Genomic DNA, 13,498 nt, shown 5'->3' with positions numbered 1-13,498 from the left:
TGGCATGTCGTAATGATGCCAAATGGCGATGTATTTTCGATCTGTTCTTTGGGTTGGCTTATATATATTTTTTGAATTGAATGATAATTATTTGTCAAAAAAGGAAAACTTAGATTACAAAGAGGGATAAACATTCGTCAGAAGTACCAAGTTGAATAATTTGAAAAATGAACTGATAACGGGAAATGGTTTTATTTAATTTAAATATTGGGGGTTGTAATAGATCGACTAAAATTAGAATATCTTTAAATTGAAAGGAAATTAAATGGGTTTGGTTTCCGTTTTTAACATATAACAATGAATAAATATATCCATATCAATCTAACTACCTTCATAGCTCAATTTGCAGATAGTTTTATATCGCTGCATCATATCTTTGATACTCTTTTAGTGCATTTCAGTTTGATGGACAAATAATTTTGGTGCTTTGGATGTACTTTATTTCAGAATTATACTGAAACATTTGATGCCTACTTTTTGGCATTCAAAGGCATGCTGTTATACTATAAATGTCAATTTGTTCAGTAAACTTTGGTGTTTACAATATTTAAAGAAAATAATTAAATAATGTTGTGCTTCATCTTTTAGTATTTGTACATTCTTAGCGGCAAGGCAAAAAGTTCAACATTTTTTGAGCCTGCATGTTACGGAAAGCAGTGTGATACGAAATAACAAAAAAAAATTATTATTATTATATAAAAATAATATAAAACTAAGTAAGAATAAAGCATAACTAAAGAATGATAAATTAAGGCTGACATATGAAAAGAAAAATTCGTGTGGACTAACATTTAAAAAACGAAAAACATATACAAAAATAAAAGCATTTGCGTTGGTATCCAAGTTAATAGGATAGACTGGTTGTAAAATGGTCCTGGTCTGGTCTTATACTTTTATTATTTTATTGAGCAGCCAACTCGATTTTGGGTTTAAGACTATTAATGTTCAACTCTGTAACCTGGTAATTTCGAATCCAATCTAGAAGGCAAAGGAACTTCTGTATCAAGTATTGGGAGAAATTTGCCATCGTAGGGGACTTCTTGATCGGAAATAACCCGCATTTTCGTTGCATGGAGAGGAAAACCACGAAAACTTCCCTCGCTTATCCTGACGGCAAATGGACTCGACCCCGTGATCCTCCTTCCACTGAGGATATTCTTCGTCAGTACAGTGGTCAGCGCGAGCCGGGGCTGAATTCGTGTCAACCAGCCATCACTGAGATTCGAACCCGGTTCACCTCATTGGAAGGCAAGCGCTCTATCCCCTGAGTCACCACGGCTCATACTTTATGTTTATAAAAGGACTTTTCTTCTTGTTAAAGACTATTCAAATTTTCAAATGCAAAAAAGAAACTTTGAACTTCAATGATCTATTTAGCGCCAGCAAAGACTTTCTGATTACCAAGGTTCTAACGTATAAGGTGACCAGGCACACGAGTTTTGAAAGCACCGCTTCTTAGTAAAATTAAACTTATAAAATGGTCCATAGTGTTTTTAAATATGACAAAGATTTAGTTTTTTTTTACAATATTACAATAGCGTAACATTTTCAGCGGTATGCAAAATTTTATTTTATCGATCTGTAATCAAATTTTACAACTTACATAAAAATTATAATGTTTTTTTTATATATTTAAATACATTATAGTAATTTCGCTTCTATAAGATATTTATTTTTGAACATAATTCATGATTTAAATAAATTTTATTTTTTAAAATATAATGTATGATTTAAAATTTATTCTATTAAACATCGATCAATCTTATTGTTTCTAATTCTCCTATTAAACCATTGACTGCCTAGATTACCAGTTAGAAGCAGAATAATTGTGCACCTATGTTGTTTATAATGCATATTGCGAAAGTTAATTTTTTTATACGGGAACGATTAGCAATCTCTCAATGAATTCCAAATCTTTCAATTTACTTTTAACTTGCCTTTTACTCATGAATCAGAATATTATTTAAAGAATATAATTACCTTCTTCTAAAATCTGCGCGCCTAATGACTTGAAATACCTAAACTATATTTTTCAAAAAATGCCGTTATTTTTTCATTATGCATTTCATAATATAGTTGCACTTAAAATACTTTAATATTCATTTTTACAACTATGAAACTTCTTTTTCATTTTTTAAAAATTTAGTTTCTGTAAATGTACGCGTATTTCTGTGAGGATGAAATAAGTAATCTAAATTGTAAAGAAATTCTTATTTGCAAGTGCATCTTTAAAAACGAACTGATATTCATTTTTAAAAAATATTAATGATTCTAATTAGTTTTTTTATTCAGTGATGCATGTTATTTCAATTATTTTCTTTCAGAGAAAACTAAAATGGAATAAATTTATTAATATTTCTATTAAAACTGAATTAAAATATATTTCTAAGAAAAACACACTCCTATTAATAACTCCAGCTAAAAATGTTTAATTTGAAAATGTATATTGCATATCCTAACATCAAATATTCAAGATAGTTACACATCTGATCTATTTATTCATTGAATTTAAAAACGAGAAACTGCAATGAAGCAGATGAAGCGATATTCGAATTTCTGAGTAAGGCAACTTATTAATAACAAGGATATATATTATTAACATATTTTTTTCTTCGTACTATATACATCATTTTGACTCTCACGAAATTTATAAATTTTTTCAGTTACTGAGAAATGCTTAATTATATAGCAAAAAAAAAAACTAAACAAACTCGCGATATCTTAACTTTGACTGGTAATTTATATTAAAAGAGTATAAAAATAAATGCGTTTTTATAATTTATACGTTTTTATAATTAATGCGTTTTTATAATTAATGCGTTAATCATAATTTATTTCCATCATTTTATATTACACTTAAATTTAAAAAAACATTTGTTGTGAATTTTTTTTTTTGATAAAATTTATTTTTCAAATAATTATAAAAAGCTAAGTATACTCAAATATTAATCCATATAAATTTATAATAGCAATAGTATAGTGCATATTTAACGCATTTTTAAATTTTAAGAATACTGTAAATTTTATTTTGAAGTATTTTATAAGATTTTGGGGGATCGAGTGGATGTAATAAGATCCTTGCGGTCAGATCCCGTCCTCACACACTCAGAAATTTGTTAAGTACCTTTTAGAATGTATCAAAATATCATATTGTTGCACCATGTTGTAAAAATGTATTACAAATTCCTTTCTCGTTATAAGATATAATCATTTAAAGGAATGTTTCACCAAGCAAAGAGAAAAAAAGATTCTAGTTTTCTGGTAACAAACAATTGGTATTATTCAAATAATTAAATACTGGTATTATTCAAACAATTAAAAATCAAGAAGCATAAGGCATATTAGACATCCGATGTCTGAAATATTTATCGTATTGGAATATTTAAAAATAGAGGTTCTTAATAGTTCAAATCAAGATCTCTCTAAGTCAACTTAAAAACTGAAAGCCCCACGGTATAAACACAAATTATTATTGAATTTCAGACTTTTTTTTTTTGCTTTTTTAGTTTGTTCTTAGCTTTTTTTTATCTCGTATTTATAATTCTTTTTTTTTTTTGAAAAAATTTCATCCAGTGGCAGATAGATATTTCTACAAATAAAGTTATTTCTCCTCAAACAAAACCGAACATGATCTTTTCTGAGATTATTCTTATAATAACTTTTGTAGCATTTCATTAGAAAAGACCAAGATGCAGCAAAATTTATGTAAGACTAAGTAATACTTTTAAAAATCATCAGTATTTCGGTAAAAATAAAGGAATTGTAAAAAAATAAAATTACTAGAAATGCTTCCTAAAAATTTTTTTTTTAATTTTTTGAATAAGTGTTAGTGAAATCTGTCAATTTTATTTTTATAATTAATTTTTATTTATCAACTCTTTGGTCCAGAATTTGATTAAGCATATCTTTCATATTTGTTTTCCTTACTTTGTATTAATTTAGGTCAAAATAAGCAAAAAAGTTTTAGTTAGCATTTTAATAATTCATGATTTAAAAAAAATACAGCACGGTACGCTGATGTTTTTCTGCGCATTAAAGGTAAATTCTTACTCTCCTTACCTCAAATTTGCTTATATTTGGAGATCAGATCTAAGAGAAACTGTTATTCATTGTTGGAATGTGTCTGTAAGACATCGCTCATGGGCTGTAATATAGCACAACTCAAAAAACACGAGTTTTGGACTAAGAACAGGTGTAAATATGAAAATACACATTCTTTTCAGAAGCAATACTAGCACAACTCATAATTCAACTTGAAAGTAATCTCCGTTTAAGAAAACTGAAGCATTTCCAATGCATTTTCCTTAGCGATGAAAACCTTAAACCCACTTATCTCAAAACATGATTTTTTGAGATGTGCCGCTATAGCAGCCCATGAGCGATATGATTTGGAGCAAAATATTTAAGTTTATTCAAAAAATACTTTCAGAAAATACTTTACTTATGTTTTTAATCCATTCATTTACATTCATTGACCAAATACTGTTTCGATTTTAAACACATGGGGTTTTCAAATTCTACTATTCGTTTGTTTTGAGACTATTTTGACACATTTTTGATCAATTTTAAGAAACACTTTTCACGGTATAGTGACTAGCTTATTACTCGTAAATATGACATCATGGCAAAATCTACAACGATGTATTCAGCTTTTAATTTATCGTGATATATTTACCAAACAAAGCTCTAAATATATATTCATAAACAAGCATTTAACAGTATCCGTGTATCAACTTTTTTCTCTCTCCATTTTTCATGCTGAACTGAAAATATTTATACGAAATAACTTTTCTCTGAGCTACCCTGATATATCATGATTGAGAAATTTGATTTTCGTGAAGTCATGCGTAATATATTCAGGCAGGAACTGAAATGTCCGTTATTATTATAAATGGTCTGACAAGCAGGCTGTCAAGACTTTACCTTAAATGCTATAAATAATAAGTTTCCTATCCTTTTACGAGGTTTTAGAATAATATCTGAAGGATTAATCTGGACATTTTGACAGTGCCTCTCAGCCACTAGTAATGCGCGTACTTTAAACAAAAATAAGCTTTGTTTAAAATTAAAAGAAATATCTACAACTTTGTTTACTTTTGGTTTAGTATTATACTTTTATTCTTAAAAGGTGTTACGTAATGTTTTCGTTGGATTTGATAAGACATCTTTTTTTTTTCTTTTTTATTCTTAGACTTGTATTATTATTGTTATGTTTGTTTTGTTCTGGTTTCATTTTTCTTTCTTTTCTTTTACGCTCTTGCCTGTTTGACTTGTATTATTACATTTTTGTTTGTTACACATATATTGTTTTGTTGCGTTTTTGCCTTATAAGTTTAAATTGCTGTATTTTCATACAGACAATTGTTTATTTTTTTACATGTATTTGTGCCATCATGTTAATAATGATATATGTAACAAAAGCAAGAATTTGCCAATATATATATATATATATATATTGAATTTTATGTCACTGGATTCAAATTTATTGCTGCTGGTACTAAGAAAGAAAAGAAGACTGAAGCTGATATATTGATACCAACAGCAAATGAGTTATTTTCTGGAAGTAAAAGCTCGAGGACTGTGGTAGATAGAAGGTGTGTATTTTGCGACAAAAACCACGAGAGTAAAGATTGTTTTACGGCAGCCAAATTGGCTTACCATCAGAAGCAAGAACTAATTAAGAATAAGAAAGCTTGCTTTATATGTCTTAAGTTTGGACATAAAGCAAAATATTGCAAATCAAGTGTTAAATGTCTAATTTGTGCTAAGAGACATTGGTCGATCATGTGTGCAGAATTATCGCCAAACAAGCACGAAGTAAAAGATGAAAAAGTAATTGATTCGAGTGAATGCCAAAATGTAATACTTGCGAATTCTTGCTGTTCTGGAGAGATATTCCTTCAAACTTTAATGGTAAATATTGAAAGTAAAGAAGGAAAACGTGCTATAAGAGCATTAATTGACACTGGCTCTCAACGCTCATATATTCTGAAGAGCACTGTTGNATATACAGGGTGGTCCTAAAATATATGTCAAAAATGTAAAGGTAGGTAGAGGGGACATAAATAAGCATATTTCGGGTAGGAATGTGTGTGCGGTAATGGCACATTAAAGCACTAGCTTGTAAAGCAGTATGAATCAAAGGAAACTGAAAAGACAAGTAAAGACAAAAGAAAATTCGATTCCCTACCGGCTCAAGGCGGCATTACCGCGCACACAATCCTATACGAACTATGCTTATTTAGGTCCCCTCTACATACCTTTACATTTTTGACATATATTTTAGGACCACCCTGTATGTATTTTGTAAGTTGTAAGACATGTTTCGTTTGCTGCATATATGTTTGAATAGTTTACATGTATGTGTGCTATCTTTTTGCTATAAGTTTTACTTTGCAGCGCTTTTAATTTCTTTTTCAGAAATTTTGAACTGTAAAAGCAAATGGTTTCAAAAGTGTCACAAGTTCATTTTTATTGTAATAGGATATTTAAACATACATTTAAATATCCTAAAAACTTTTTAACACACAAGTATGTCAGTCACTATTGTTATAGACTAAGCATAAAAGTTAAAAATAAGTTGAATGATATATATTTTTGCTATAAAATGGTGTATTTACATTTGTTTGAACAATATTAAAAAAATAAGGGTTATTTCTTTTTTATTAATAAAATCAGGTATTAAACTCAATACATTTTACAAAAATCATAGAAAATTAAGTAATTCTAATACATAAAACTAGAACTGAATTCAATGCATTGTAGGAAAACAGATTTATGAAAAACTCTAAAGACGTGCATTCATTTTTATACCAGCTGTGAAACTAACACTTAAAAATTATGCCGCTGCAAAACCCTTAAATATGAGCCATTATCTTTCCCCTAATCTTCTTTTCTTACGATAATCTTTACTTTCTATTACGAGAAAATAAAGTTTAGAATCATAATTGCATCGACCTTTACTTAACATTAGTTGCTGACATGATGAAAAAGAAATTGAGAAATGGCAAATGAGAAAGAAAGAAGAAAAAATACTGTAAAAGTAAAGTACTTTTACAGCGATCTTCTCTCCATTTTCCATGAACTATTTCACGACTCAGCGAGCAAGGAAAGAGTAAACACTTCAAAAGAGCTGATGTGGCGGAAAATTACATTAATTTAATAAGAGCTACAGAGGGTAAAAACTAAATAATGGCATACTATTAAAAGAGAAAATTTCTCGCATTAGAAAAATGCCAAAAGCATTCGACTTGCATCTTCCCCATATTCGCTTTCTTTTTCTTCCAATACTTTTTTTTATTTGCTAGATTTTAATTCTCTGCTTAATAAAAATAAGCGAAAATCAAATTCTGATATGGTAATAGCCAACCCCTACCCTCAAATAGAATCTCTGTCCTTGGCAGGGTAATGATTAACTACCCTGAACCTTTGCCACTGAAGTAATATATTAGATAGAAAGTATCATTGGCTTGAAAGGCAAAATGTGGATGTACGTTTTTCAATGAATTTTCAACCATAAAATACTAACCATATATTCATCCTATTTTATGTTAAAAGCGTTTACGTTGCTAAGGCTACTTGTGAAATTAAAGGCAGTTAAAACCATGATATCGTTCAAATATATGCTGCAACCTGAATTAAACCATATTGTCACATTTCTTAAATTTGATTACTCGACAGTTGGATTCAACTTGGCGAACATGTATATTTCGATTTTTAATGCATAATTGAAGCAACTGCAAATTTAAACAGTATTATAGTTGAATATACCGATATTATGGCTGCTGAACTCATTGTTTCACGTATAGTGTCCCCTTGATTTTCTAAGTATTGTTAACGCAATTCTTTATACTTCAGTCCAAATAATTGAATTCAATTCAAATACAAAATAAAGAACTATTAGTAAACTTTACAGGTAATTTTGTTTTAACTCTTTTTGCTTAGTATTTTTAAGGCGTGTTATATTAATTATTCTTTCATATTTTGAAAAGTTTTTCTAAACCTTTCTTCCAAGGTTCTTTTTTAATTAAATAAAATTTGGTGGAACCATTTTTCACAACAAACTAACCAGTTTCAAATGAAATAATTGAATGGTTGGAATAATAATAAAGCTATTGACGATTTTTAGAAATCCTAAATATCCATTCATACAGAGCTTTTCATATGTATACATTATAAGAAGTTTTGAGGAGTCTTTGAGCCATTATATAGTTCATAAGTTAAATCATATTATTATATTTCTTACTCTTGCTTACATGATACTATGATTCAGTAGGTACGGAAAATATAAGCCAATTCGATTCTTTGGAAAGCACAGAATTCTAAGTACGAATATCATGATTCAATATTAAGTTTATTTTTCTGTGACTACACTGAAAGAATGGTTAATAAGAAATACTAGCAATAGTTAGTTACCAGTGCATTATTTTTAAATAGAAACCTACAGTAACAGATACATTCCTTCAAAATAAATTTTCTTTGCCGTACTTAAAAACTAGTTCTTTAAATAAATAATACGAAGTTTTACTTTTTGAATGCAAATTGAACGAAGTCATTTCATAAATATTAATATTCATTTTGAAGTAATTTCTATTTTATATCTATGCATACAAACAAAATAGTGAGAAAATTTAAAGTAAGTAAAATAATTCATATTACTTTTCTAACTTAATACGTATATTAAATAATTTGGTATGACTTAATATGTAGCCGAAGCTAAGACTAGACTAAGACTATATTAAGATGGAACTACGTATATTATGTGGAAACTTAAATTAACTATGTGCATTATGAGGGATAATATACTTGTGCTTTCAAATGTTAATTTTAATTAAAAAAACGTGCAATTCACTGGTATTCATTTGGGAAAAGTTGGCTGATATAATTTATTTCTTTTAAAATTTGAAAATTTCAAAAGGATTTTTGACGCACTTTCGTCAGTGAATTGACCTTTAAAATTAATTTAGCTCTTTCCAGCACTTTTTTTAATATAAAAAACTTAGCAAAAGAACAAATTTCCTTATTTTTTTGGTTTAAGAACATGCTGTGGTAAGTTTTGAACAAAGGTATTTGTTTACTCTGACAAATATTTTTATGTTTCTGGGCTTCAGTTAGAACAATTTCAAATAGCTATTTGATACGTCTAAGAAAGTGAATACAGTCTTGTATTTTGTATTCTTGAAAAAGGATTAAAGTTTATTTGTTACATTTTATTCAATTAATCAGAACTCTTTCAAATTGTAGAGAAAACATGGAAAAATTACAGAGCAATGAAAAAAAGGGGGGAAAGAAAAACAATAATAAAAATAATAAGGTATCAGAAAAAAAATCCGAAGAAAAGGAGGAAAAAAATAATAAAAATCCCGAAAATAAAAGCTATAATCTTTTGATCAGCTCACACGATTATATCCGCAAAAAGGAGTGCTTTCTAATATTGTATCAATGTAGCCAAAATCTAACTAAAAAAAATCTTAATTTAAATTGCTAATTAATCTTAAATTAAAATTGTTTTTCTTAACCTTCTTCGTGTTTTTTGTTTTTTACTTTTTGTCCTTTTTGTATGTATTGAAATCAAAAAAATTTCATAAAATGTAAAAAAATGGTGTAACAAGCATTCCTAAAAATACCTAATCAAAAATTATAGTTAAGACTAGTTTTTTTAAGCCTTTGTATTTTTTTCCTCTTTTTTGAAATTAGAACTCCTTATTTTTAGAAAACCTAGCTTTATTGTCCAAATTTCCCACTTTTCATTTAAATAATTCTTGAAGAAATCTAAAAATAATATTTTTATGATTTTCTTGTTGATTTTTATTCATGTTTTTATTCATGATTTCATTATGATTCTTATATCGCAATTTTAATTACTATTTTCTATTATTATATCGTAATCATATATGATTTGGTTGAGGTTTAAAATATTTTCAAAACACTCTTCATTAAACCTGTAGTTAAATCAAATAATATTTTCACTTTTAATTATTAAATCAAAAAAAAAATTTTGCTTTTATAATACGCCAAGATAAAATATTTCAATGAATGACATGTTCGTGAAGAAAATGTGAAATCGAAAAGTAAAGAAACAATCACACCCAGTCAAGTTTTCAACACTTTATTTTCATCTTAAGTTGACATTAATATAAGTTGTATTCTTCAATTTTTAAATTCCACAAAATATATTTGTATGATGCTTACATATATACAAGAGGGGGCTCAAGTCAATGCATTTCACCAAAATGAACTGCTGATTGCTAATCGGTAAATAAATAACATTTATGTATTGAAATTTCTCGAACAATCTCTTTAACAAGATATTTATGTTAGAGCCTTTTCAAAAGTCAAATAAGGAGTAAGACAAATCAACTAACATCTCATAATTTATTTTAACACAGACTTAATTATCGAGGAAACATTTTTAATAATATATTTGATGAATTTCAATCCTTCTCTGTAGAGTCATCTAGTCCGCTTTTGCGTAAACCAGTTATGCTTGATTAAAAAGAAAGATTTAATGAAGTACCATATAACGGAAGTTAAATTATTATTTCAAAACCTTTTATGAATGTGTAATCTTGTACCCTACTGCAAGTTTCAAAATAAAACAATTAAATCTTTTAAGAGAGTAAATAAAAACTATATAAATATACGTTCGCTGCAAAAACATATGTTTGAATTTTTAATTTTTATAATATGCACTTATTACAATCTGACTTAAATAGCAATTACTTTTAAATGATTGAGAAAGCAATAAAATTTTATTTATTTGAGTTAAAAATAATAAGTATATAAATAGTATTTGTATTTGAGTAAAAAATAATAATAAAAAAACATCATCATTAATTACGGACGATTAAGTTACGAAAGATTAAAAATAAATCCGAACCTGCCTGACTTTACAAGTACATTCCCTAACAAAATATTAAATGTTATAATTTTTGGTAAAAATATTTCACCAAATATAGTTTCCAATCAAAATTAAAAACAATAACTACATTTTTTTAGTATTTAAAGCTTTTGATAATGTTCAGCTACAGATTTTTTCGCGGTTTTCTTGTTGAAGATGACGATGACCTGGGCTTGATAAAGTCGTAATACATTATAAATAGTAAACTCATGACAATAGATTTTTCATGGCTGAAATTAAATCGAACGGTATCCAATTAGGGATAAAAACGCCTCTACGGCACTTCTTCCCAAAAAACGTAAGCATTGTTTGTCAAGTTTTAAATCTGGTTAAATGGTAAACAGTTATTACTTTATTAATTAACCAGTTTTTACTTATTTATTTTTTGCCTTAAAGTTAGAATAACTTTTGCATTTTATGTAATTTTTCCTTCAAGTATAAAAAACAGAACTTAATTATTTTCTTTCTGTTAAGGTCTTACTTTTTGACTCTTAGACAAATTTCATTTTAAATAAAAAAAAATTTAAAAAAATCTGAAGAATGATTAACAAGTTTTTTAGTTGAACGACTTTTTCAGAAATTTTTGAGTTTTTCAAATAATGAACAAATTTTATTCACACTTTTAAACATAATACTAAATTGAGGCAGCAAAAAATTATTTATCATAAGGTTTGTCGTATCATTTGAAATATTCAAAATTGCTTTAAATTAAATTATCATTAAGTAGATGAATTATTTCTGTTTTTTCTTCATAAATAAAATTTGCTCGATATTTCTCTGAAAAATTTAAATATGATAAATCCTCATAAAATTTACAATTTTTTCGTTTAAATACCCAAATCCTATTCTTACACAAAAAAAGATTTAAAAACTTATTAATTACATTAAATAAAGTTTAAAAAATACTTTAAAACAATTTCTGCTGATTTGGTTTCATAAACATATTTTCTATTGTTTTAGAAATAAAATTCATTGCAGGCATTATTTTGAATCTAATGCTTTCTAACACAAACGTTTGATAAAATATGCAGTTTTATTTTTATAGATTTGATCAAACTAGTTTTATTGATTTATTACTTATTATATTATGAAACAATTATTGAAAATAATTTCTAAGTTTCATTCAGATTGAAAAAATTAGGTTTTTAATCGGTAAGTATATATGTTAGTTGGATTTTCAAATTGCATTTGTAAATTCAAAATCATTTCATTATTTGTATGAAGTAACACCTAAACTCATTCTAAAAGGTAAAAACAAAAATATATTTTGAATATAATTTTTATTTTTATTTTTTATAAATATTTTACCAAATAGCCAATTCTTCATCAATGTTTTTCACCTTAATACACTACTTTCTATATATACACAATCACAACTAGTTCTCCATTGCTATCTTAATTCTGCATAGCGCATGCCTTACTAGTTATTTAAACGCTTAAAATCACACTGATACTTCCTCAGAGGATGACGGACGGCTTCGCAATCAACTGGTAAGAAAGCGGACTAGAATGAACATCACGAATGCAAGTTAACGCATCTTTAGAGAGTAGGCCTGGTCCACAAAGATTCAATATCTCATCTATTTCCATCCAGGCACTGACGAATCATAAATCATTTTCGTTCCTAGGCAATTATCACCTGATTGGTCTACAAAATACAATGGCAATAGCGAGAAGACACGTCATCATAGTCGATAATGACGTCACTAAGACAGGTTGACTGCTAAGAAGACTGTCACAAATACCTGAAAAAAAACCACAAATATCGACTTCTATAAAGTATTGAAATGCTTGCATCATTTTTGTGCAATTAAATTTCATGCTAAATAATTTTACAGAAAGATATTTTAATTTGGTGAATGAGAAATAAGCGACACAACTTGCAATCCATTGATGTAGAATACAAGGAAAATAAAGTTATTTGTGTTGCTCATATACACTAGTGAAGAAAAGAACATTGTTTTAAAGAAAACAATTTTAGAATTTTTGAAATATTTTTTCTAATTTCCAATATTTAAATTTTTGTCTCGGGAAAAAGTAAAACATTATTTGCTCAAAAGTATAGTAATTACTACAACATTATTTGATTATAAAGGCATTCCACACAAGTTTTAAATTTTGCGTGATAGAAACGTTTTAAGCGTAAAAAATGACGTAGTGACTGCTGATAGTGCAGTTTTCTTAAAAACGGAAGGCAAAACAATTTTTGACCAATATTTTAAATACTATTGGGTAATTTAATGGTAGTGTAATTTACCATTTTGGTGATAGGAATTTGCAAACCAAATCATACCATTGATGCTGTTAAGGCTTAATTTTTATTAGAGCTTTTCAAATTCTAAAATTTATATTATAATAAGAGTTATTGAAAATAAAATTGTATTATAACGTTTTTAACTTATTTGATTTATACAATTAATAAATTTTGCATTGTACGGTTCATATATTACATAGTGTACTTTTTTTAACAAAATCTTTTAATATTAAAGAAGTTAAAATAACAAAAAAAGATTTTTTTCTCTAAATGAACCATAGTTCCAGTTTAATGAATGCACTTTACAAAAAAAGAATGCTAAATTATGAAGACTTATGAAAAAA

General features: G+C 27.3%; 1 protein-coding gene across 1 annotated transcript in view; it reads right to left on the bottom strand.

The window, feature by feature from the left end:
- Nucleotides 1-10,092: 10,092 nt before the first annotated feature.
- LOC107449819 (uncharacterized) overlaps nt 10,093-13,498 on the bottom strand; it is a 154,396-nt gene continuing 150,990 nt past the window's right edge. The window contains exon 14 of the mRNA XM_021144720.3: nt 10,093-12,645. Coding sequence (XP_021000379.2) covers nt 12,536-12,645 — 110 coding nt within the window. The 3' untranslated portion in view covers nt 10,093-12,535. The remainder of the gene's footprint in view (nt 12,646-13,498) is intronic.

Source organism: Parasteatoda tepidariorum, chromosome 5, assembly GCF_043381705.1.
Source record: "Parasteatoda tepidariorum isolate YZ-2023 chromosome 5, CAS_Ptep_4.0, whole genome shotgun sequence".
NCBI classification, from domain to species: domain Eukaryota; kingdom Metazoa; phylum Arthropoda; class Arachnida; order Araneae; family Theridiidae; genus Parasteatoda; species Parasteatoda tepidariorum.
The sequence above is the reverse complement of the archived record's forward strand: the minus strand, read 5'-3'. Positions and strand labels throughout refer to the sequence as shown.